The 27,868-nt window shown below is 40.7% G+C and overlaps 1 protein-coding gene across 2 annotated transcripts in view; it reads right to left on the bottom strand.

The window, feature by feature from the left end:
• Nucleotides 1-26,005, bottom strand: part of LOC139181314 (SLAM family member 9-like) — a 32,851-nt gene extending 6,846 nt beyond the window's left edge. For both annotated transcript variants that reach the window (XM_070784338.1, XM_070784343.1), the window contains exons 1-4: nt 25,806-26,005; nt 23,677-23,779; nt 20,243-20,638; nt 757-1,053 (exon numbers count right to left, since the gene is read on the bottom strand). In XM_070784338.1, coding sequence (XP_070640439.1) covers nt 757-1,053; nt 20,243-20,638; nt 23,677-23,779; nt 25,806-25,859 — 850 coding nt within the window. In that variant the 5' untranslated portion in view covers nt 25,860-26,005. The remainder of the gene's footprint in view (nt 1-756; nt 1,054-20,242; nt 20,639-23,676; nt 23,780-25,805) is intronic.
• Between the last annotated feature and the right edge of the window lie 1,863 nt (nt 26,006-27,868).

The raw sequence follows: 27,868 nt of genomic DNA, 5'->3' as shown, positions 1-27,868 counted from the left end.
GGAGTCAATGCCTGAAGGCAGGATGGCTACATTATTGCAGGGCTCTGTGCAAAATGAAAAGGCAGACTCCTTGTTAAAAATTTATTAAAATTTTAAGACATCAGTAGAATTTAGACAAATTAGCAGATTTTTAGACCAATCATGGGGCCTATCTTAGGGCAGGGCCATGTGTGAATGCATTTTCACAGCCCACATATCTGCAGTGGCTGAAGAGAATCCTCCATGAAGAATGAGACAGGAAGTCAAGGACACAGGATGAAGAAGGGCTGATGGTCAAGAAAACAACATGTCCAGAGGTACAAAAACTTGCCAAAGCAGGGCACATTCTGGAACAGCAAACAAGGAATTCAGTGGTAAGAGTATAAATAAGGTCAGAAATGTGGACAGAGGAGCGTCTGAGCCCGTCCATGACATCCCACAGGAAGTCATGGAGGTCAGACTTGAAGAAAAGCCACAATGACTCATTATGATTACTTTCCTGAAGACCATGCTGAATGCACAATGGATGTTGGATAGTGGTGGAGAGAGGCACTGAAAAACGACTACCTGGACTATCAGGGGCAAGCAGTTAGAGCAGGTCATGGATGTGAGACACACTCAAAAGCAAAAGTAAGTTGGATGTTTTTCCTACACTCCTGTATGAAGTGGTCAGAAAGCAGTGCTAAGAAAATGGTGGGAAGAAAAGCCCTGAACCCCCAGACCTCAGTGCTATCTGACCTCTGAAAGTGCTCCTCCCCTCTGGCAGATTGCACTCACCATGGATGCAGACTCCCCCAAGGTCGAAGAAGGCAGTTTTATATTCCACCGGGTTGCTGACCACACAGACGAGGCTGGCATTGGGCTGGCCTCTCGGCACGCTCACAGCCAGAATGTATGGGCTGCAAGCTGGTTCTAATGTCCTTCTCTGCTCCCATTCTCCAGGGATGCCCTTGTTCTCCCAGGTCACATTCAGGTCTTTTGTGGCGCCAGAGGTTCTGCACTCCAGGGTGACGTTGCACCAGTCTGGTGTGATGGATGTTGATCCCACCAGAATCTGGGGAGAGGGCACAGGCTCTGGGGTAGGAGGCAACAAAAGAACTAAACTTCACATATGTGGAAAACTTTACATGCCACAGTTTAATATCTGTTATCTCACTGAAGCCAAGGAGTATAAGGAAGCCTTATAAAGAAAGTGAGGGAGTGAGTGATAGTTGTTCAGTCATGTCTGACTCTCTGCGATCCCATGGACTGTAGCCTGCCGGTCACCTCTGTCCATGGAATTTTCCAGGCAAAAACATTGTAGTGGGTTGCCATTTCCTTCTCCTATAAAGAAAGTGGGTGCATTTTATACTTAAAGCATAATTTTCCTAAAGCTAAATATTCACCAAGAGACTAGGAATGGGGCCATTGTGTTAGGCCCTATGCAACGTCACTAGATTTCACAAGCCTTAAAAATCAGCCACAAGAAAATAAAATTTAGATTGCATTTTCTTAAGGCCTATTATTTTTAAAAAATTGGGATTTTTTTTTCCCAGAAGAGAAAGAAGCTTGGTACAGAAGGGCTTGTCTTGGTTCATGGCCCTTACCCTGTGTCTCCAGCTGAGTTGAAGCTTGGGACAGCACAACTCTTATGGGGAAGGACATCTGGGAGTAGCTTTGGGAGGCCAGAGAAAGGCACTAGCTTCCTAAAGTAGAGACATTTGTGGTAGATGCAGTGGTTACAACTAGGAATGACAATTCCAAGTGTGGTTAGAACATGCCACTGAAGTTGTATAGACAGGAAGAAAAGTGACAGATTTACAAGCTGCCTTGAAATCCTATGGGGACTTATGAGTTGTCTTCTCCATAGAAGGATATTTCCCTATGCAGGGAGGATTTTTAGGTAAAGACAGTGTTTGCTAAATGGGTTCCTTAATAAGCATTGCAGTGTAAACTTTCTCCTATGCTCATGTAGCATTTAAGAGCTAAATTGTGGTGTCTTTTCTGAGTGAGGCCATTAACAGATTGGCTCTGAGCAAGAAGACAGTGTTCACTGGGTACTGACAACACTCAGATTTTCAAATAATGGTAGAAAAATGGCCCCTCAAAGATATCCATGTCTTAATCCTTGGAATCTGTGGATATGTTACATTATATGAAAAGGTGAATTAAGGTAGCAGATAGAATGAAAGCTGGTAATAAGTTGACCATACAATAATGAGATTATTCTGGATTATCCGAGCAAGATGCAATCATAAGCTTCCTTAAAAGAGAAAGAAGTCACTGATGCCAGCAATACACCAGGATATATTATTTTAACAACTATCCATGGTCAGAAATACCCCTAAGAAATCTTCAGAGTTCAGTTGCGGTTCTAGCACTTTGATGGACCAAAAATCCTAATTCCACCATAGGGAAAGGGTAAGAACAGTTTCACTTTACCTCATCACCTTGATCCCAGGCCAGCATGACTCAGTGCTGAGAGAGATACCTCTAGACTGTGACTTTTCCCACAAGAGGAAGAGAGAATGAAGTGAGTCTAGCTTCCCCATAATTTGTGAGGCATTGCCTGGGAAGCTGGCTTCTGTCTCACGGCACCCAGAACAGTGAGGACATTATCTGAGGGTTCATGCACGCATGCTAATTCATTTCAGTTGTGTCCAACTCTTTGTAGATCTATGGACTGTAGCCCACCAGGCTCCTCTGTCGATGGGATTCTCCAGGAAATAATACTGGACTGGATTGCCATGCCCTTCTCCAGGGGATCTTCCCAACCCAGGGGTCGAACCTGCCTCTCTTATGTCTCCTGCATTGGCAGGTGGGTTCTTTTCCAAACAAATATAAGTGGAAGGAGATCACAGCAACAGAGACACATGGCACTGAAAACCATTTCTCACATATACCCACAGACAGTAGTCAATTCAACCCTATAGCCAGAACCTCACATACTCCTGCAACCAACATCCCACATGCCTCTACAGCTGAAGCCTCAAACTTTGTTGAGCTTTACAGTGACTATCTTTTTTCCCATTAGAGCCAGCCCTAAAAGACTGGAAGAAGAGACTGCTTATTCAAATACACAGACACCAATGCAAGGCTACAAGAATGGAGAATCAGGAAAACATGACAATACCAAAGGAGCAAAACTAACTCCAATAACGAATCAGAAAGAAATAGAGATCTATGAATTGCCTAACAATGCAATATCGTCATATTAAATAAGCTCAGCAAACTACCAAAGAACACAGACAGATCACTAAGTAAAATTTGGAAAACAATTTGTGAACAAAATGAGAAGTTCAGCAAGAGATAGAAAACATTCAGAATAACCAAACAAAAACTCTGGTTCTAAAAACAAAATGACTGCATTAAAATTGAATAGTGTCTCATTAGCAGATTTGACCAAACAGAAGAAACGAACAAGAAATTCAAAGACAGAGTATTTGAAATTATCCAGTTAGAGTAGGAAAAGGAAAAAAAAAAGTCTATGGGATACTACAGGAAAATCAATACATACATTATGGGAGTTACAAAGAGAATACAAAGAAAAAGTGTTGATAATTTATTTAAGGAAATTATGGCTGAAAATTTCCCAAGTCTGGGCAAGTAAATGGATATTCAGATTCATGAAGCCCAAAGGTCTCATGATGGTAGAATCAAAGAAGTATAAATCAAGACACATAGTAACTGAATATTCAAAATTCAAAGACAAAGACAAACTTTAAAAAAAAAAATTGTATTTTATTTTATTTAACTTTACAATATTGTATTGGTTTTGCCATATATCAAGATGAATCCACCACAGGTATACATGTGTTCCCCATCCTGAACCATCCTCCCTCCTCCCTCCTTGTACCATCCCTCTGGGTCATCCCAGTGCACCAGCCCCAAGCATCCAGTATCGTGCATCGAACCTGGACTGGCGACTCGTTTCATACATGATATTGTACATGTTTCAATGTAATTCTCCCAAATCATCCCACCCTCTCCCTTTCCCACAGAGTCCAAAAGACTGTTCTATACATCTGTGTCTCTTTTGCTGTCTCGTACACAGGGTTATTGTTACCATCTTTCTAAATTCCATATATATGCATTAGTATACTGTATTGGTGTTTTTCTTTCTGGCTTACTTCACTCTGTATAATAGGCTCCAGTTTCATCCACCTCATTAGAACTGATTCAAATGTATTCTCTTTAATGGCTGAGTAATACTCCATTGTGTATATATACCACAGCTTTCTTATCCATTCATCTCTTGATGGACATCTAGGTTGCTTCCATGTCCTGGCTATTATAAACAATGCTGCAATGAACATTGGGGTACACGTGTCTCTTTCCCTTCTGGTTTCCTCAGTGTGTATGCCCAGCAGTGGGATTGCTGGATCATAAGGCAGTTCTATTTCCAGTTTTTTAAGGAATCTCCTCACTGTTCTCCATAGTGGCTGTACTAGTTTGCATTCCCACCAACAGTGTAAGAGGGTTCCCTTTTCTCCACACCCTCTCCAGCATTTATTGCTTGTAGACTTATGGATTGCAGCCATTCTGACTGGCATGAAATGGTACTTCATAGTGGTTTTGATTTGCATTCCTCTGATAATGAGTGATGTTGAGCATCTTTTCATGTGTTTGTTAGCCATCTGTATGTCTTCTTTGGAGAAATGTTTGTTTAGGTCATTGGCCCATTTTTTGATTGAGTCATTTATTTTTCTGGAGTTGAGCTGTAGGAGTTGCTTGTATATTTTTGAGATTAGTTGTTTGTCTGTTGCTTCATTTGTTATTATTTTCTCCCATTCTGAAGGCTGTCTTTTCACCTTGCTTATACTTTCCTTTGTTGTGCAGAAACTTTTAAATTTAATTAGGTCCCATTTGTTTATTTTTGCTTTTATTTCCAATATTCTGGGAGGTGGGTCATAGAGGATCCTGCTGTGATGTATGTCGGAGAGTGTTTTGCCTATGTTCTCCTCTAGGAGTTTTATAGTTTCTGGTCTTACGTTTAGATCTTTAATCCATTTTGAGTTTGTTTTTGTGTATGGTGTTAGAAAGTGCTCTAGTTTCATTCTTTTACAAGTGGTTGCCCAGTTTTCCCAGCACCACTGGTTAAAGAGATTGTCTTTAATCCATTGTATATTCTTGCCTCCTTTGTCAAAGATAAGGTGTCCATAGGTGCATGGATTTATCTCTGGGCTTTCTATTTTGTTCCATTGATTTATATTTCTGTCTTTGTGCCAATACAATACTGTCTTGATGACTGTGGCTTTGTAGTAGAGCCTGAAGTCAGGCAGGTTGATTCCTCCAGTTCCATTCTTCTTTCTCATGATAGCTTTGGCTATTCGAGGTTTTTTGTATTTCCATACAAATTGTGAAATTATTTGTCCTAGCTCTGTGAAGAATGCCGTTGGTAGCTTGATAGGGATTGCATTGAATCTATAAATTGCTTTGGGTAGTATACTCATTTTCACTATATTTATTCTTCCAATCCATGAACATGGTATATTTCTCCATCTATTAGTGTCCTCTTTGATTTGTTTCACCAGTGTTTTATAGTTTTCTATATATAGGTCTTTAGTTTCTTTAGGTAGATATATTCCTAAGTATTTTGTTCTTTTCACTGCAATGGTGAATGGAATTGTTTCCTTTTTTCTCTTTCTATTTTCTCATTATTAGTGTATAGGAATGCAAGGGATTTCTGTGTGTTGATTTTATATCCTGTAACTTTACTATATTCATTGATTAGTTCTAATAATTTTCTGGTGGAGTCTTTAGGGTTTTCTATGTAGAGGATCATGTCATCTGCAAACAGTGAGAGTTTTACTTCTTCCTTTCCAATTTGGAATCCAAATTGGAAAGGAATCCACATTGGAAAGACAAACTTTTGAAAATAGCAAGAGAAGAGCATCATATACAAGGGAATCTCTATAAAAATATCATCAGATTTCTCAGCAGAAACCTTATAGACCAAGAGAGAATGGAATGATGTATTCAAAGTACTGAAAAAACCCCATTGGTAACCAAGATTATTATACCTGGTAAGAATGTTCTTTAAAAAAGAAAAAGAGATAAAAACTCTCCATGACAAGAAAAACTGAGAGAGTTTTCCTCATTAAAGCTGCCTTATAAGCTATGCCAAAGGGAGCTCTTAAAGTTGAAATAAATAGATGCTAAAAATATACAAAATCGTATGAAAATATAAATCTCACTGTCAATATAGATAAATATAATATGCAATATTGCAATAATACTCTAATTGTGGTGCATAAGCCACTTTTAACATGATATGACAGTTAAGAACAAAAGTATTCAGAATAACTATAATAGAAACATATGCTAATTAGTACAAAATATAAAAAATTTAACTGGTGACATAATAACATAAAATGTGTGTGTGTGAGTACAAGTAAAAGTGTAGAGTTTTTGTATGTGACTGAAATTAAATTAGTTGTTCAAAACAGGCTGTTATAAGTATGTTTTATCTAAGCTGCATGGTAACCACAAAGAGTACACCTAAAAAAGATATATGCAAGAAAAAGAGGTAAAAACCAAAGCATGTTAATACAGAAAAATCATCAAGTCACAAGGGAAGACAGTAAGAGAGAAAGAATGGAATAAAAGAACTACAAAACAGAAAACAATTAAACAAGATGACATTTATAAATAAACAAATGTGACCTAATTAAACTTAAAAGCTTTTGCACAGCAAAGGAAGCCATAAACAAGATGAACTCTCAGAATGGGAGAAAATATTTGCAAGTGAAGCAATAAAAGATTAATCTTTAAAATATACAAGCAGCTCATGCAGCTCAATAAAAAAAAAATAAAATAGGCAGAATACCTAAATAGATGTTTCTCCAAAGAAGACATACACATGACCAAGAAACACATGAAAAGATGCTGAACATTGCTCATTACTAGAGATATGCAACTCAAAACTATAATGAGGTATCACCTCACACAGGTCAGAATGGCCATCATCAAAAAGTTTACAGACAATAAATGCTAGAGAGGGTGTGGAGAATTTGCACGGTTTGTGGGAATATAAATTGACACAACCACTATTGAGAACAGTATGGCGGTTCCCTAAAAACTGAAAATACAACTATCGTATGATCCAGAATTCCACTGCTGGGCACACACCTCAAAAAACCATAATTCAAAAAGACACATGTCTTTTGGATGTGGCTTTTTTCACTTTAAAATACATTTAGGACTCATCCACCTGTTGCATGCATCAAGAATGTTACTTTTATTGCCAACTAGAATTGCATTGTAACAGTCTTATGGACTCTGTGGGAGAGGGAGAGGGTGGGAAGATTTGGGAGAATGGCATTGAAACATGTAAAATATCATGTATGAAACGAGATGCCAGTCCAGGTTCAATGCACGATACTGGATGCTTGGGGCTAGTGCACTGGGACGACCCAGAGGGATGGTATGGGGAGGGAGGAGGGTTCAGGATGGGGAGCACATGTATACCTGTGATGGATTCATTTTGATATTTGGCAAAACTAATACAATTATGTAAAGTTTAAAAATAAAATAAAATCAGAATTCCATTGTGTAGATAACTAATACAATTATGTAAAGTTTAAAAATAAAATAAAATTAATTAAAAAATGTGTTTGTTTTTGATAGCTGTCTTTTACAAAACATCTTGGCTGTTGCTAATTTGGAGTGATTATGAATAAAGCTACTCCAAACATTAAAAAATAATTAAACTTTAAAGAAGACACATGCACCCCAATGTTCATAGCAGCACTATTTACAATAGCCAGGACGTGGAAGCAATCTAGCTGTCCATCAATAGATGAATGGATAAAGAAGTTGTGCTACATATATACAATAAAATACTATTCAGCCATAAAAAGCAATGAACCTGAGTCAGTTGTAGTGAGGTGGATGAACTTACAGCCTGTTATACAGAGTGAAATAAGCCAGGAAACAAAAACAAAGATTGTATATTAACACATATATGTGGAATCTAGAAAAATGGTACTGATGAACTTATTTGCAGGGCAGGACTAGAGATGCAGATGTAAAGAATGAGCTTGTGGGCACAGTGGGGGAAGGAGAGGGTGGGAGGAACTGAGACAGTAGCATTGACATATATACACTGCCATGTGTAAAATAGCTAGCTAGTGAGAAGCAGCTGTAGAACACAGGGAACTCAGCTTGTTCTGTGATGACCTAGAGGGCTGGGATAGGGGATGGAGTGGGAGGGAGATTCAAGAGGGAGGGGATATATGTATACTTATACCTGATTCACATTGTTGTATGGCAGAACCCAACACAACGATGTAAAGCAATTATACTCCAGTAATAAAAGTATCCCCCAAACCAAAAATGAACTTATAAATTCTTACAATTAACATTTACTTTAAATATAAATAGATTAAATGCCCCAATAAAAGACATAGAGTGACTGAATGAATAAAACAAGATTCAACTAGATATATTATGTATGTATATATATATGATATCTACAAGAGACTCACTTTAGTTTTAAGGGCACACATAGGCTAAATGTGAGGGATGGGAAAAGATATTCCATGCAAATAGGAATCAAAAGAGAGTGTGGGTGGCTACACTTATAGCAGACAAAATAGATGTTAAATCAAAAGCTGTCATGAAGGCAAAGAAAGTCATTACATAAAGATAGAGGGTCAATTCAACAGGAGGATATAACAATGATAAATATTTATGCACTCAACATCAGAGCACCTATGATATATAGAGCAAACAGTGACAGAAGAAATAGCAATAGAATGATCGTGGACTTGAATATCTTGCTTTTAAGAGTGGATAGAAAATTCAGATAGGACATGAAGAAGGAAACAGCAGACTTGAACAATACTATAGACCAAATGGACCTAACAAGCATGTATAATTGAACCATATAGAGTTAACAAACAGAATATTATACCCAGCAGCAGTAGAATTCATATTCCTATCAAGTGCACACAGAATATTCTCCAGGATACATCATATGTTAGGCCATGAAACAATACTTAAGATTTAAGAAATTATATAAAATATCTTTTTCAATCACAATGGAATGAAATTGGAAGACAATAAATGAAGGAAAATGGGAAAATTTACAAATACATGGAAATTACCAACACACTTTTGAACAATCACTGGGTCAAAGAAGAAATCATAAGGGAATAAGAAAATATCTTGAGTACAAGAAAAGGAAAAAATATAAAATACAGAAGGAAGCAAAAGCAGTACTAAGCCAACAAACACACGGAAAGATGCTCAAAATCACTCATTATTAGAGCAATGCAAATCAAAACTACAATGAGGTATCACCTCACAGGTCAGAATGGCCATCATCAAAAAAATCTACAGACAATAAATGCTGGAGAGGGTGTGGAGAAAAGATATATCTCTTGCACTGCTGACAGGAATGCAACCTGATATAATCACTATGGAAAACACTATGGAGATTCCTTTAAAAACTAGGAATAAAACTACCATGTTGTTGTTCAGTCATCCAGTTGTATCTGATTCTTTGTGACCCCATGGACTGCAGCATGCCAGGCCCCCCTGTCCCTCACCATTTCCCAAAGTTTGCCCATATTCATGTCCATTGCATTGGTGATGCCATCCAACCATCTCACCCTCTGATGTCCTCTTCTCCTTTCACCCTCAATCTTTCCCAGGATCAGGGACTTTTCCAATGAGTCAGCTGTTCGCATCAGATGACCAAAACACTGGAGCTTCAGCTTCAGCATCAGTTCTTCCAATAAGTATTCAAGATTGATTTCCCTGCAGATTGATTGGTTTGATCTCCTTGCTGTCCAAGGGACTTTCTGGAGTCTTCTCTAGCACCACAGCTCAAAGGCATCAGTTATTTGGCATTCTGCCTTCTTTACGGTCCAGCTCTCATAACTGTATGTGACCACTGAGAAGACCATAGCCTTGACTATATGGACTTTTTCTGGCAGAGTAATGTCTCTGCTTTTCAAAACACTGTCTAGGTTTGTCATAGCTTTCCTGCCAAGAAGAAACTGTCTTCTGATTTCATGGCTACAGTCACCATCCACAGTGATTTTAGAGCCCAAGAAGAGGAGATCTGTCACTACTTCCACTTTTTTCCTTCTATTTGCCATGAAGTAATTGGGCTGGATGTCATGATCTTAATTTTTTTCTTTTTTTAAATTTTATTTTATTTTTTAACTTTACAATATTGTATTGGTTTTGCCATATATCGAAATGAATCAGCCTCAGGTATACATAATGTTTAGTTTTAAGCCAGCTCTTTCACTCTCCTCCTTTACCCTCATCAAGAGGCTCTTTAGTTCCTCTTCACTTTCTGCCATTAGAGTGGTATCATCCGCATATCTGGGGTTGTTGTTATTTCTTCTACCGATTTTGATTCCATCTTGTAACTCATCCAGCCGAGCATGTCTTATGATGTGTTCAGTGTATAGGTTAAACAAACAGGGTGACAGCAGGCAGTGATGTTGTATTCTTTTCTCAAAAGCTACCATACGACACAGCAATTCCCCTACTGTACATATACCTGGAGAAAACCATAATTCAGAAAGACACATGTACCCCAAAGTTCCCTGCAGCACTATTTACAATATCCAGGACATGGAAGCAACCTGGATATCTACCAGCAGATGAATGGATAAACTGTTACATATGCAATGGAATATTACTCAACCATAAAAAGGAATGACTTTGAATCAGTTTTAGTGAAGTGGATGAACCTAGAGCCTGTTATACAGAATGAAATAAGTCAGAAGGAGAGAAACTAATATTGCATATTAACACATATATATGAAATCTAGAAAATGGTACTGAGGAACCTAATTTCAGGGAGGAATAGAGATGTAGAAGTAGAGAACAAACTTGTGGACACAGTCGGGGAAGAAGAGGGTGGGATGAATTAAGAGAGTAGCTTTGCAATATATACATTATTATGTGCAAAATAGGTATCTAGTGGGAAGTTAACACAGCAGGCTCAGCCCGGTATTCTGTGATGACCTAGACAGGTGGGCTAGCTGGAGTGGGAGGGAGGATCAAAGAGGGCACATACGTATACTTATGACTGATTCACGTTGTTGTAAGGCAGAAACCAACACAACACTGTAAAGCAATTATCCCTCAATTAAAAAATAAATTTAAAAAAGCAGTACTAAGAAGGAGTGTTATAGTGATAAACACAATAAAAAGTAAGAAAGCTTTCAAACTACTTAAGTTTAAATCTCAAGGGACTAGAAAACAAAGAAAAACCTAAGCCAGAAGTTAGTGGAAGTAAGGAAGTGATAAGGATTACAGCAGAAATGGATACAATAGAGCCTAGAAAGACAACAAAAAATTCAGTGAACCTAAGAGTGTGTTGGAAAGATAAGCAATATTGGCTAGCCCTTAGCAAGACAAGAAAAAAAGAAGGAAGAATCAATTAATATCAGAAAATGAGATTACTGGTGCACAGAAATAAAGAGCTCATAAGAAACTCTTATGAACAATTCTATATCATCAAATTGGACAATCCTGAAAAAAAAGTGGATAAATTCTGAGAAACATACATCCTATAAAGCTTGAATTAAGAAGAAATATACAACTCAAAAAGATTAATAATAACAAATAATTAGTTTTAATCAGCAATTAAAAACTTCCCAACAAAGAAAATTCCAAGATTGAATGGAGTCATAGGTGAATTTTATCAAATCACATACCAAAGAATTAATCTAATCCCTCTAAAACTCTTCCAAAAAAACAGTAGTATAGAGAACACATTTAAAGATGTTGGCATATCCTAAGCCAAACTAACACACCACACAAAAACTTATAGGCCAATAACCCTGATGAACAAAAATGCAAAATCTCCACCAAAATACTAGCAAATGGCATTCAACAAAATATTAAATGGATCAAACACCATGACCAATTAGGGTTTAATCTAAAGAGGCAAGAATGTTTCAGCATATGCAAATCAATAATGTGATATACCATGTTAAAACAATGAAGGATAAAAATCACACAATAATTCAATAGATGTGGAAAAACCACACACAAAAAAACCCCCCAAAATTCTTTCATGATTAAAAACTCTCAAATTAAGAATTGAAGGAAGTTATTTTAACACAATAAAGGCCATATGTAAAGTCCACAGCTAACATCAAACTCAATGGTTAAGGATTTAAAGCTTTCCCTCTAACATTAGGAACAAGGCGAGTGTGTCTATTTGCTGTTTCTATTCAACTTAGGACTGGAAGTTCTAGCAACAGCAAGCAGGCAAGCAGAAGAAATAAAAGGCACCCAAATTGGAAAGGAAGAAGTAAAATTATTTTTATTGCAAATGACATGATCTTGTATATAGAGAAATCTAAAGATTCTACAGAAAAATCCTTTTAGAACTAATAAGTGATTTCAGCAAAATTGCAGAACACAAAATCAACATATGGAAGTCTTTTGCACTTCTATACATTAACAATGAACTATCTGAAAGGGAAAACAAGAAAACAATCCCACTTACATTACAATCAAAAAGAATAAAATACCGAGGAATAATCTTAACTAAAGATTGAAATATCTGTGCACCAGAAACTATGAATACTGATGATAGAAATTTGCAAACACACAAATATATAGAAAGACATTACATGTTCATGAATCTGAGGAATTAATATTGTTGAAATGTTCACAGTACCAAAGCAACATAGATTCTATCCAAACTGTGTGAATATAATTAGGGAGTTTTACAAAAACAGAAAAAAAATCTTAAAATTCTTATGGAACCACAAAAGATCCCAAATAGCAGAAGCAACTTAGAGCATGAGGTACTGAACTGGAGACATCACATTCCCTTATTTCAAAGTATATCACAATGCTTTTAAAGCAGTATGGTACAGACATAAAAACAGATATATAAACCAATGGAACAGAACAAAAATCCCAGAAATAAACCCATGCATATATGGTCAACTTATCTTTAACAAGGAAACCAGGAAAACACAATGGGAAAAGGGAAGTCTTCTCAGTAAATAGTGCTGGGGAAACAGGATATCCACATGAAAAAGTATGAAATTAAACCCTTACACCATACACAAAATAACCTAAAAATGGATTAAAGATCTAAAAGTAATACTGGAGAGTGTAAAACTCTTAGAAGAAAGCAAAGGGAAAAATCTTCCTGACACTGGCCTTGACAATAATTGTTTGAATATGACAACAACAGCATAGACAGTAAAGCAGAAATAGCAAATGGGATTATATTAAACTGAAAAGGTTTTGCACAGCATGGGAAACATCAACAGAGTGAAAAGGAAACCTAAAAAGTGGAAGAAAATAGCTGCAAACTATATATCTGATAAATGGTTAGTATCCCAATTTTGTAAGGGAACTCAATACATAATTTTATTTTCACTTTACATAATTTTATTTTACTCAGTGCTCAGTTTTATAAGGGAACTCATACAACTCAATAGGAAAAAAACTAAATAATCCAGTTAAAAATGGGGAAATGAACTGAACAGATATTTGTCAACAGAAGATATAAAAATGGCCAACAGGTATATGAAAAATCACTCAACATTATTAATCACCAGGAAAGTGAAAATCAGACCCACAGTGTGTGCAAGAATACTGGAGCAGGGTGTCATTTCCTCCTCCAGGAGATATTCCTGACTCAGGTATCAAACCCGCATCTCCTGTGTCTCCTTCATTGCAGGCAGATTCTGTGCTGCTGAGCCACAGGGGAAGCCTAAAACCACAGTGAGTATACAAGCTTTAATGGCTAGTATTAAAAAGAAAAAAAAGTGTTGATGATGGGGTAGAGAAAAAGAGATATTCATACACTGTTGATGGGATTGTAAATTGGTGCAGCCATTTTGGAAAATAGTATAGAGTTTCTCAAAAATTAAAAATATAACTGCTGTTCAGTCACTCAGTTGTGTCTGACTCTTTGTGACCACATGGATTGCAGCACATCAGGCTTCCCTGTCCATCACCAACTCCCCGAGCTTGCTCAAACTCATGTCTGTCAAGTCAGTGATGCCATCTAACTGTCTCATCCTCTGTCATCCTCTTCTCCTTCTGCCTTCAATCTTTCCCAGCATCAGAGTATTTTTCAATGAGTCAGTGCTTCGCATAAGGTCCCAAAGTATTGGAATTTCACCTTAAGCATCAGTCCTTCCAATGAATTTTCAGCACTGATTTCCTTTGGGAGAGACTGGTTTGATCTCCTTGCAGATCAAACTCTCAAGGACTCTCCCAAGGACTGATTTCATTTAGGATTGACTGGTTTGATCTCCTTGCAGATCAAACTCTCAAGGACTCCCTCAAGGACTCTCAAGAGTCTTCTCCAACATCATAGTTCCAAAGCATAAATTCTTCAATGCTCAGCCTTCTTTATGGTTCGACTCACCATACCTGACTACTATTCCATGCCCAACATCCGTACCTGACTACTGGAAAAACAGTAACTTTGACTATGACTTATAACTACTCTATGATTCAGCAATTATACTTTGGGTATATATTTAAAGGAATTGAAATCAGGATTTCAAAGCTATATCTGCACTTTCATGTTCACTGCAACATTTTTACAATATACAAGACATGGAAACAACCCAAATGTCTGTTGCCAGGTGAGATGATAAACACGTGGTGAAAGTTGCTCAGTCGTGTCTGACTCTTTGCGACCCCACGGACTGTAGCCTACCAGGCTCCTCCTTCCATGGGATTTTCCAGGCAAGAATACTGAAGTGGGTTGCCATTTCCTTCTCCAGAATATCTTCCTGACCCAGGGATTGAACTTGAGTCTCCTGCATTGTAGGCAGACACTTTACCTTCTGAGCCACGTACAAAGGAATATTGTTGTTGGTCAGTCACTGAGTCATGTCCAACACTCTGCAACCCCTGGATTTGCAGCATGCCAGGCTTCCCTGTGCGTTCTCTTGGCAAAACTCTATTAGCCTTTGCACTGCTTCATTCCGTATTCCAAGGCCAAATTTGCCTGTTACCCCAGGTGTTTCTTGACTTCCTACTTCTGCATTCCAGTCCCCTATAATGAAAAGGACATCTTTTTTGGGTGTTAGTACTAAAAGATCTTGTAGGTCTTCACAGAATTGTTCAACTTCAGCTTCTTCAGCATTACTGGTTGGGGCATAGACATGGATTACTGTGATATTGAATGGTTTGCCTTGGAAATGAACAGAGATTTTTCTGTCGTTTTTGAGATTGCATCCAAGTATTGCATTTCAGACTGTTTTGTTGACCATGATGACTACTCCATTTCTTCTAAGGGATTCCTGCCCACAGTAGTAGATATAATGGTCCTCTGAGTTAAATTCACCCATTCCAGTCCATTTTAGTTCACTGATTCTTAGAATGTTGATGTTCACTCTTGCTATCTCCTGTTTGACCACTTCCAAATTTGCCTTGATTCATGGACCTGACATTGCAGGTTCCTATGCAATATTGCTCTTTATAGCATCGGACCTTGCTTCTATCACCAGTCACATCCACAACTGGATATTGTTTTTGCTTTGGCTCCATCCCTTCATTCTTTCTGGAGTTATTTCTCCACTGATCTCCAGTAACATACTGGGCACCTACTGACCTGAGGAGTTCCTCTTCCAGTATCCTATCATTTTACCTTTTCATACTGTACATGGGGTTCTCAAGGCAAGAATACTAGAGTGGTTCGCACTGGTCATAGCAAACACCCTCTTCCAACAACACAAGAGAAAACTCTACACATGGACATCACCAGATGGTCAACGCTGAAATCAGATTGATTATATTCTTTGCAGCCAAAGATGGAGAAGCTCTATACAGTCAGCCAAAACAAGGCTGGGAGCTGACTGTGGCTCAGAGCATGAACTCCTTATTGCCAAATTCAGACTTAAATGGAAGAAAGTAGAGAAAACCACTAGACCATTCAGGTATGACCTAAATCGAATCCCTTATGATTATACAGTGGAAGTGAGAAATAGATTTAAGGGACTAGATCTGATAAATATGGTGCCTGATGAACTATGGATGGAGGTTTGTGACATTGTACAGGAGACAGGGATCAAGACCATCCCCATGGGAAAGAAATGCAAAAAAGCAAAATGGCTGTTTGAGGAGGCCTTACAAATAGCTGTGAAAAGAAGAGAAGCAAAAAGCAAAGGAGAAAAGGAAAGATATAAGCATCTGAATGCAGAGTTCCAAAGAATAGCAAGGAGAGTTAAGAAAGCCTTCCTCAACAATCAATGCAAATAGAGGAAAACAACAGAATGGGAAAGACTAGAGATCTCTTCAAGAAAATTAGAGATACCAAGGGAATATTTCATGCAAAGATGGGCTCGATAAAGGACAGAAATGATATGGACCTAACAGAAGCAGAAGATATTAAGAAGAGGTGGCAAAAATACACAGAAGAACTGTACAAAAAAGATCTTCACGACCTAGATAATCATGATGGTGTGATCACTGACCTAGAGCCAGACATCCTGGAATGTGAGGTAAAGTGGGCCTTAGAAAGCATCACTATGAACAAAGCTAGTGGAGGTGATGGAATTCCAGTAGAGCTATTTCAGATCTTGAAAGATGATGCTGTGAAAGTGCTGCACTCAATATGCCAGCAAATCTGGAAAACTCAGCAGTGGCCACAGGACTGGAAAAGGTCAGTTTTCATTCCAATCCCAAAGAAAGGCAATGCCAAAGAATGCTCAAACTACCGCACAATTGCACTCATCTCATATGATAGTAAAGTAATGCTCAAAATTCTCCAAGCCAGGCTTCAGCAATACATGAACCGTGAACTTCCAGATGTTCCAGCTGGTTTTAGAAAAGGCAGAGGAACCAGAGATCAAATTGCCAACATCCGCTGGATCATGGAAAAAGCAATAGAGTTCCAGAAAAACATCTATTTCTGCTTTTTTGACTATGCCAAAGCCTTTGACTGTGTGGATCACAATAAACTGTGGAAAATTCTGAAAGAGATGGGCATACAAGACCTCCTGACCTGCCTCTTGAGAAACCTGTATGCAAGTCAGGAAGCAACAGTTAGAACTTGACATGGAACAACAGAGGGGCTCCAAATAGGAAAAGGAGTACATCAAGGCTGTATATTGCCACCCTGCTTGTTTAACTTATATGCAGAGTACATCATGAGAAACGCTGGGCTGGATGAAGCACAAGCTGGAATCAAGATTGCCGAGAGAAATATCAATAACCTCAGATATGCAGATGACACTACCCTTATGGCAGAAAGTGAAGAGGAACTAAAAAGCCTCTTGATGTAAGTGAAGGAGGAGAGGAAAACGTTGGCTTAGAGCTCAACATTCATAAAACTAATATCATGGCATCTGGTCTCATCACTTCATGAGAAATAGATGGGGAAACAGTGGAAACAGTGTCTGACTTGATTTTGAGGAGCTCTAAAATCACTGCAGATGGTGATTGCAGCCATCAAGTTACAAGACACTTACTCCTTGGAAGGAAAGTTATGACCAACCTAGATAGCATATTGAAAAGCAGAGACATTACTTTGCCAACAAAGGTCCATCTAGTCAAGGCTATGGTTTTTCCAGTGGTCATGTATGGCTGTGAGAGTTGGACTGTGAAGAAAGCTGAGCACCAAAGAATTGATGCTTTTGAACTGTGGTGTTGGAGAAGACTCTTGAGAGTCCGTTGGACTGCAAGGAGATCCAACCAGTCAATTGTAAAGGAATGAGTCCTGGGTTTTCATTGGGAGGACTGATGCTGAAGCTGAAACTCCAATACTTTGGCCACCTCATGGGAAGGGTTGACTCATTGGAAAAGACTCTGATGCTGGGAGGGATTGGGGGCAGGAGGAGAAGGGGATGACAGAAGATGAGATGGCTGGATGGGTTCACTGACTTGATGGACGTGAGTTTGTGTGAACTCCTGGAGTTGGTGATGGACAGGGAGGCCTGGTGTGCTGCAATTCATGGGGTTGCAAAGAGTCGGACATGATTGAGCGACTCAACTGAACTGAACTGAGGCTTCCTTGTCCTTCACTCTCTCCTGGAGTTTAATCAAACTCATGTTAATTGATTTGGCGATGCCATCCAACAACCTCATCCTCCGTGTCCCCCTTCCCCTCCTGCCCTCAATCTTTCCCAGCAGCAGGTCATTCCAAAGAACTTGCTCTTTGCATCAGGTGGCCAAATTATTGGAGCTTCAGCTTAAGCATCAGTCCTTCCAATGACTATTCGGTATTGATTTCCCTTAGGATTGACTGGTTTGATCTCCTGGCTGTCCAAGGGACTTTCAAGACTTTTATCCAGCAACACTATTTGAAAGCATCAATTCTTCAATGTTCAGCATTCTTTATGGTCCAACTCTCACATCTGTACATGACTACTGTAAAAACAATAGCTTTGACTAGATGGATGTTTATCTAGGTTTGTTATAGTTTTTCTTCCAAGGAGCAAGCATCTTTTAATTTCATGGCTTCAGTCATTGTCTGCAGTGATTTTGTAACCCCCCAAAATAAAGTCTGTCACTATTTCCATTTTTCCCCATCCACTTGCGATGAAATGATGGAACCAGATGCCATGAGCTTAGTTTTCTGAATATAGAGTTTTTAGCCAGCTTTTTAACTCTCTCTTTTTACTTTCATCTAGAGGAATATTATTCAAACTTAAAGAGGAAGATATTTTGGCCTTTGTGACAAACAGATTAAGCAGTAGGACATTGCACTAAGTAAAGTAAGCCAGAGAGAGAAGAACAAATAAATACTACATGAAACTACTTATATGATGAGTCTTATATTTTCAGTCTTATAGAAGCAGAGAGTGGAAGGGTTTTTGAACAGTTCTGGGAAGAGGGTGAAATGAGTAGGTATTAGTCAAAAGGTACAAAAGTTCAGTTACACAAGATGAATAAATCCTAGAGATCTACTGTATGCTGCTGTCATGTCGGACTCTATTCGACCCCATAGATGGCAGCCCACCAGGCTTCCCCATCCCTGGGATTCTCCAGGCAAGAACAGTGGAGTGGCTTGCCATTTCCTTCTCCAAAAGTTAACAATACTATATAATATACGTAAAAGTAATTTTAATGCCTATAATTAATAACACTGTAGAATACACTTAATTTTGTGCTGTTACATAAGCAACAACAACAACAATCAAATACAGAAGGCAGGAGGAAGCTTTTGGAGAGGATGAATCTGTGTTTTTGGTGTAAGTTACGGTGACGGTTTCACTAGTATATGTGCATGCTCAGTTACTTCAGTCATGTCTACCTCTTCGTAACCCTGTGGACCACAGCCCGCCAGGCTCCTCTGTCCATGGGATTCTCCAGATAAGAATATTGAAGTGGGTTACCATGCCCTCCTCCAGGCGATCTTCCCAAACCATGGATAGAATCCATGTCTTCTGCGGCTCCTGCACTGCAGGTGTGTGTGTGTGTGTGTGTGTGTTTCTTTTTTTTACTGCTGAGCCTCTGGGGAAGTCCACACACACACACACACACACACACACACACACACATATATGAAAATTACCTATAATTCTTTTGAAAAATAATACTATATAGTTAATATAAACTTTTTTATAATTTAAGAGCCCATCTGATATATCTCTGTATTTTAGCAACTGCAAATGTTCAAGGACTTCTTAATTTTTTTATAAAAAATTTGCTTGTTGCTACCAAGCTGTTGTTGTTGCTGTCATTGTTAACTACAATGCTGAATCTAGATGATTTGTCACAGATCACAGGAAAAGGCATACTGTAAAAAAAATTAAATACTTCTCATCAAAAAAAAAAGTGAAAAAGACAGGCATAAGAACAGATCAGATGGATGCAATGTGAGATGAATTTGATGATTTGAAGATGAATGAAGGGGGGACACCAGCCAAGGAAATCATGTATCCACTTGAAGGTGGGAAAGGCAAGAAATGGATTCTCCCCTGAGTCACCAGGTAGGAATAGAGGCCTGCCAACACCTTGATTTTGCCCCATGAGAAACAAGTCTGACTTATGACCTACAAAATGGTAAGGTAATCAGTTTGAGAGGTTTTAAGGCCATAAGTTTTTCTGGTAGTTTGTTACAGTAGTAACAGAAAACAAATCGAGAAATTAAGCAACTCAGTTTTAGAAAGAACAATTAATGTTACCGTATAAATTCCCATTTTCCTCCCTCAGAATCTCAAGTCTGTTCTCCTTTTGTGGCTAACATACACACCTTATTGTTGGGTGAGAAGACAGAGTCTGAAGGTTGGGGTCTAAATAAAATCTTACAAAATGGGGTCTATGTGACCCTCCTAGGACAAAAGCAGGAGGGAAGCCATGGTGAGGAGGTGTCACTTACCATAGACAGTGAGGAGGAAAACCTGGGTATATTCGACTCCTCCAGGGAAGCTGACTCGAGCCCGGTACTGTCCACTGTCCTCACAGGTCAGGTTCTCAATCTTCAGGGACAGGATGTTGGGCACATGGACCCTCTGCTGGTACTTGTCCTGGAGGCTGACCCAGGTTGGAGTGTCTGCCACACGATGGACTCGCAGCAGGACACTGTAGTTTGACTCAGAGCCAAAGGCCCATGAGACTTCCTCTGGTTCAGCTTCTTGCTTCGTGGTCACATGAAACAACACAGACCCTCCTCGGATCCCCTGCAGGGGAACACGGGCTCCAGGATCCTGAACTTCAGAACCACATGCACCAGGACTCTTGGCCCCAGTGCTGCAGATGCCTAAAGGACTGGAAACTGGACATATGTTTTTTTCATCAATAATAAAGGAAAGAACCCACACAAACCTCTTTTTAAAGAAATCCACCCAGGATAATTCCTTGATTCTAGTAAGACAACCAAGTACAATTAACTGAAACAACTTTTGGAATCAAGTCCTCTTTCCAATGAAGTTTAACATTGAATAGTCACATAAATTTGCTAACCTGACTTTTCCTTACCGACCTCATAAGGTCAGTATAAGTTAAATGACATCACAAGTGAAAAGCACGAGCACATTTTCAGGCACAAATTAGGTGCATAACTGTAGAAGGCGCTTAAACTGCCTCCTTACATCCCTGCCTCCTTGTGTTCGCACATTTGTTTAACCCCTTTCCCTGCAGTGTGGACTGCACCTAGTGACTTGCTCTCAGGAATGGACCGCAGCAGACACGGTGGATGCCACTCGGTGATTTCAGAGTACACAAGACTGAGACTTCCCTCTTGCTTATACTCACATACGCTTTCTCTCTTTCACTCTCTCCCTTGCTTGCTCTGAGGAATCCAGCTGCCATATTGTCAGTTGCCCTATTGGGGTGACCCATGTAACAAGGAACTGAGGGAGCCTCTGGTCAACATCCAGGGAGGAGCTGAGGCCCTCAGTCCAACAGCCACAGGAGCTGCCTGCTAGCAGATCTCTCCCAGATGACCTGAGCTGATGTAGCCTCAGTCAAGGCCTTGATTTCAGTCTGAGAGACCCTGAGCCAGAGGACCCAGCTGGGTCCTGGCCTAGAGAAAATGTGACACTCTACCTGACGGTGTTTAAGGCATTAACTTTTGGGGTGACAGGTTACACAACAGTAAATACCTAATACAAATATGAATGCTGTTCTTCTTCTTGCTTCTAGGCAGTGTGTAGTCAGGAGAGGCTAGGCTGTGCTGTGTAACAAGCAGTCAATACCTCAAGGTCTTAGAACAAGAGGAGTTTATGTCCCCCACCACAGGTCCCCATGAGAAAGCGAGGGAGGGTTCCTGTCACACAGAGTAGAGGCTCCACCACCTCCATGGAGCCCACAGCGTCCTCACAGGGTCCCAGCCCCACAGCAGGGAGGGGAAATGGGGAAATCATACTTCTGTCCAGAAGTAGCGTGCTCTCGGCTCTTGCTTTCTGGCCAGCACAGATCATAAGGCCCTGGCTAACTGCCAGGGACTAGAATATGAGAGTGAGAAAGTGATCATTTAGTGAGCTCTGCTGTCCCTGCCACCGAGTCAGCACTTCCCTAGCCAGTCCCCGAGAGGTTGCAGTGGGCCTTCCTGGATCACTTTCCTGCGGAGCTGAGACCAGTGGGCACATTACCCCATCCTGAGCCCACCCCCCTTCTTAAGACACAGGCCCCAGGGACTGGATATCCTCTGCCCTTTTTGGGGACAGGGTAGGACAGAACAGGACCAGAGAAAGTAATGCAAACAGCCTTATCCTGAAGGAAAAAATAGTTTGCTTTTTCCAGGAGGTCAGGATCTGTCTGTGTTGGCTTCTGCTTGCCAGAGAAAAAAGTTCTCTCTCCAAATGAGTAAGTTCTCCTCATCTCAAGCCTGCCTTCCTCTATTGTACTTATACTCATTCCTGGCTCTCATTAGAAGCAGAGAATGACTCAGGCCAGTATTCATATATATGTGTATTTCAGATATTTCTTTGTATTTATTTAATCACTTATTCACTGAATTAGGCATCTCCTTGGGGTTAGGCCTCCATCCCAGTCCCTTCAGCTCCCCTCACAGGCCTGGAGCCTTACATTAGGCTTAATACTGCTTTACTGTATTTCCAGAGCATGGTGTGCAAACAAGTTTTCATAGACTTAAAGATGATGTCTTTCAGGAGGTGGTCTAAACACCCCTCTCAGGAGCAGAGGCAGAGAAAACAGAGGGCCATACTGGATTCCAAAGGGGATGCTTGAAGAAGAGCATCCCTCATTCCACGCAGGGCTGAGAAGTGACCACAGTGATGGTCCGGGGTCTCCTCTTTGAAGGAACCCTAGACAGGTGCACTGCTGTCAGTCCCTGGCGTGACACAGGGCTAGGACAACATGGGATGAAGAGACAGAGCAGAGGCCTTGATGTACACACAGGAGAGTCCTCTCGGCGGACAGAAGCTGGGAAGGGCCTTAGGGGGGCATCTGCCCAGGCCCCTCCTGTCACAGAGGAGGAGGCCCCCCAGTGGGTGAACCTGTCCTGGGTCACATAGGGCAGAGCCACACCTGGCACCGGGGCTCCCCTCTCCAGCCCAGGGCTTCTCCCCTGCAGGAGCTCCTACCAGCTCCCCACCCTGTCCTTGCCCTCCCCTGGGGCTTCTCTCCCAGCACTGCTGTCTTATCACCAGGATCTAAGCAGCTCTTGCAGGCTAATCCTCCAACTTTCTCCTGGGAAAAGGCAAGCAAGTATTTACAGGGGTTTAGCAGAGCAGGGGGTAGCTTTCCAGGTGGCACCAGTCATAAAGAACCTGCCTTTCAATGCAGGAGACATAAAAGATGCAGGTTTGATCCCAGGATCGGGAAGATTCCCTGGAGGAGGGCATGGCAACCTAGTCTAGTATTCTTGCCTGGAGAATCCCATGGCCAAGGGAGCCTGGTGGGCTACAGTCCATGGAGTTGCAGAGTCAGACATGAATGAAGCGACTTAGCATGCACACACAGCAGAGCAGGGACTTCTGGCCAGCAGAGAGTTAAACAGCAGACCCACCAGACTTGCTGGAAATGAGGGAACCAGAGAGAAAGGAGGCTCAGCTCTCAGGCTGCAGGGAGGATGGATCCAGAACCTGATGGAGCACCAGCTGTGAGGAAGATGAAAGAAGACATATAAAAAGAAGGCAGACAGTAAGAGCATTGTGAACTACAAAAGGGCTAATCCTGAAGAAGAAAATTAGGCCAGAAAGGCTGTGGTTATAAATAAGACATAAAGTTTATTTAAATGATATAAAATTTAAAAATCAACATAAAATTTTGTTCCCGTTTCTGACCCTTCCTTGGTCATCACCCTAGTAAATCAATCGCTGTTTTCTCTCAACTCATAATCAAACCCACCTGTGCCTTGGCACATCTCCTCCGTCTCCATGACTCTCTCTAGATGCCAGTGATGGTAGGGACCCTTTCTTCTTTGTGTTCTGCCAGTAGACAGAGGGGCACACTGAGGGCATGAAGGAGACTATTGCTATGGTGAGTGCATCTCCCCAGGACCTCACCAGTAGCTTCTGTGTCTCTGGGAAATTCCAGTGTGAACTGAACTCACCTTCAAGCTTCCTTTCCCACTACTTCCAAACTAATGTCCAGAAAAATGTTAAAGATGTTAAGAATGATAAAGAAAAAGATACTTCACCCATAGCATCACTCCTGACTACCTATCCCTCCAAATGTGTAGAGCAGTTTAACGTTCCTTCCAATGATGCCTCTTCTGGTTCACCCAGAGTGCCCAACCCCCACTGGGAAGTGCCCATCTCACTCAGTACCATGGAGGTTGGGGCTAAGGGGGCAACAAGTTCCACTCCTTCCCAGATCCCGGGGGACCCCGAGGAAGTCATGTTTCTTCTCTGTGTGCAGATTGTCTCATCTCTAACATGAGAAATTAAACCATTTCTCTCTCTTTTTTTCTCCCTTTATCTCACTTCGTCTGCATCTCTTTATTTTTTAATTTGTGAATTTCTAGTCCCAGACTTAGGATAAGACTATAATCTGGAACATATTTTTGCAGTTAAATAACAATGGAAAAGTGAAGAAAGTCTACATTTTACTGTAGACAGAAGCAATCTAATTAAATGGGATATAGTCCTTATTTCAATGCTCTTTATTAATATAAGTTGGCCCGTTTTTACAAATGCTCTCTAATTTGTTTAATTTTATCAAGAATTCACAATCCACTATATTTTCCTCTTTTCATCATTTGTTTGTATTTAATTTTTATATGTACAAATGTCTAATCTTTCATAAATTTATAGATGTATTCATATCATTCCTGTGAATTTTCTAAATTATTTATTTTTAATTGAAGGATAATTGCTTGGTACACATCCTTCTTTAGGACATTCTCTTTTTCTTTCAGTTCCCCTCTTGTGCTCAACTCTTATTCTCTCCACTTTTTCTTCTCCCACCTCCAAACTTTTCCTCCATTTTAATCCTGTTAGTCATCTATTACATTTTCTTCTGCATTTTCTCCTACTCTCATAAATACGTGGGTGTATAGATGATTTTAAATGTCAAAGATTACTGTTTCATTTATAAGATTAGGATTTTATTATATACTGTTTTCTTCATCTTACTGATGGAAATCCATGCATCGGACACTATGAAAAATTAGAAATACCTCCCAGCCAATTGGTAGACATTTTTTTTTCTTAAATCTTCATAATACTCCACTGTACAGAAACTTCCCATCTTGTTCACTCATTTACAAATAGATATAAAGATTCATTGTTTCTAGGGTTTTGCCCTAAAACAGTGCTTTGCATTATAGAGGGCATCCTCCCAGAGAATTTGTTTTACTGGGAGGTAATTTTTCAACTTTTTAAAGTGAAAACTAACACTGAGGTGGAATGCAAAATTTATAAACTCTTGTGGGTTAAACTGGAGACTGCAAGGACACTCTCTTTTGTGAAGGTCTGATAGGATCTGCACCCCAAATCCTGGTGGAGAGTGCGTGTTCACTATCCCTTTCTAGTAGAGAAGCTCAAGGAGCCTGACTAGAGTTGCTTCCTCTGGCTCAGACCTGGGGCTCTAGTCGGCCTCCTCCTCCACGATGTCTTGTATAAGCTTCCAGGGCCCCTCTGAGTCTAGACCAGGAGAACCTCAATCCCTTGCCTTCTGCCCCAAGGAGCCATGTTCTTTGTCTCCCTCTCTTTCCCCAGGACCCCAGGCAGGCTCTCTTGGCTTCCCTGTTACTGCAGCAGAAGCAACCTCACATCCCTGGAAATGGTCTTCTTAATGCAGACAAGGTGGCCTGAGCTCAGGGGTCCCAGACTTGCCACAAAATCAGAAGGCCATATTATTCTTTCCTTGCACTCTGGGTTTTAAATCAGGTACGCTGCATTTGAAAACTTAGAGTTGTTTTTCCTTTTTGTTCAACAAAGACGTCAAAACCTAAAGAGCACTCCAAGTGGTAGGGTCCTGCCTTGCTGGATTTATCCGACATCCCTCCCTCCCCAGGAGCCCAGGCCACTCACTGAGAAGGAGACTGATGAATCCCAGGAGCCAGGAGGTCCAGCAGAGGTGGGCATCTTCGGAGCGGAGCCTCATTGCAGGTTGCGTGCCAGCCCGTTCAGCTGCAGAGGAAATATTGATGAAAGTAGCTGCAAGAGAAGAGAAAAGCTTGGGCCCCAGCTTCCCACCCTCAGGGTGGAGCTAACAAATTTGTTTCTAGTTGACCCCTGGCCAGCAGGTTAGTTCTCTGTCAGTCTGTCTCCTGCATTGGCAGGCGGGTTCTTTACCACTAGCGCCACCTGGGAAGCCTGAGCTCAGGCAGTCTAGAGAAAACCCTTTTATCTTATCCCCAGCATATACACTACACACTCAATAAGTAATTTAGAAATGATGCTTGGGGCTGGTGCACTGGGATGACCCAGAGGGATGGTACGGGGAGGGATGTGGGAGGGGGGTTCAGGATGGATGGGGAACACGTGTACACCTGTGGTGGATTCATGTTGATGTATGGCAAAACCAATACAATATTGTAATTAGCCTCCAATTAAAATAAATTAATTTAAATTAAAAAAATGAAGTATAAATAATCTCACTCTGTGATGTGCCTGGCATACTGTTGGACAGACCCCACTCAGTGAAGTCACAGCCAGCTTGGAGTTCTCACATACTCTTTCATGATTCCCTGGGGCAGCAGCTCTGCCCGGGCAGCCCAGCTCACCACTGCCATGCTGTGGTCAGGCACAGAAGTCATGCTCCGCAAAAAGGCAAGTCTAGCCCCATCTTGGGCTTCGCAGGTGCTCAGGGGTAAAGAATCCACCTACCATCGTAGGAGATGTAGGAGATGCAAGTTCAGTTCACAGGTTGGGAAGATCCCTTGGAGAAGCAAATGGCAGGTGACTCAGTATTCTTGCCTGGAAAATTCCACAGATAGAGGAGGTTGGCAGGTTATAGTCCATGGGGTCACAAAGGAGTTAGACATGATTTAGAGACTAAAGGACAACAATGCCCCATCTTGGCTTGATGGCTGCTCTGTCTCTTTTCTATTTAATGAGTCAAATTTTCTAATTTTTCAGAAACTTCAACTCTCAGTTGCCTATATAAGAAGCTGTGGGCAAGGAACAAAATTCTTTGGGGGAAGTGTGAACTTCCCACATCCCAACACAAATATTTACCTATTGCTTGCATCTGTATGGCCTTCCCAGCTGTCACCAGAGTTCCCTATATACACAAGGCAAAGCCAGACACTCCCCCCACCCCCCACCACCCCACAGAAATTGTACCACAGCCAAGCATTTGCCTTTATTCTCCACCAGGTCCATTCCTGCTCTCACAGAGGGGAAGAGATAGACATCTACACACTCCTCCTGACCACAGCCTCGGCTGCGTCAGCCTGCACACAACTGGCTGAGGGTCAGGCCCTGGCTTCTTCTCCCCATGCAGGATACCCCACATTATTCGAGACTCTCACCTCCCATGTTCTGGAGGAGCAGCGCCATCCTTCTAATGTACCTCCTTTTCCTTCCCATTGAGGCTTCTCCTTTGGCTGCTCAGATAGAAAGCCCCAAAGCTGGGTCCACAGGACTGGCCCCAAGATCATGCACTTAAGGTAGTCAGGTACTGCATATTAAATCTTTTATGGATGTAAAATCCTCCTCCAAGAGGGATTTTTTTTTTTTTACCTGCAAAAGGCCACAGAGGTAAACAAAGAGCAAGACCTGAACTCGTGACAGCAAGCTGAGACACATCCCCCCAATCACAGCCCCTTTCTCTGTGCATCTTAGTGGCTTCAAGCAAGTCTTCTGAAGACTAGTCTATGCTCCTTCCAAAATTTTCTCTGCAATATTCAAACTAGTTTTATTTTTTCCCTACTCCACTTAATAGCAGACAAATCAGCATAAATGTGGTTTGTGCATCCTGTGGTCAGAAACTATTTATATTGAATTAAAATACTGGCTGCTCATTCACTGGTTGCCTTTAGGGCATTGGAGAGCAAGTCACAATCCCCTCCTCCAATTGGTCCTCACAACTGTCATGAGAGAAATCCTAGTTACATTTTAGTTAAAAAATGTAACTAGAGAACATTTTA

This window comes from Bos indicus, chromosome 3 (genome assembly GCF_029378745.1).
Source record: "Bos indicus isolate NIAB-ARS_2022 breed Sahiwal x Tharparkar chromosome 3, NIAB-ARS_B.indTharparkar_mat_pri_1.0, whole genome shotgun sequence".
NCBI classification, from domain to species: Eukaryota; Metazoa; Chordata; class Mammalia; order Artiodactyla; family Bovidae; genus Bos; species Bos indicus.
This window is presented reverse-complemented; position numbering and strand designations above follow the sequence as displayed.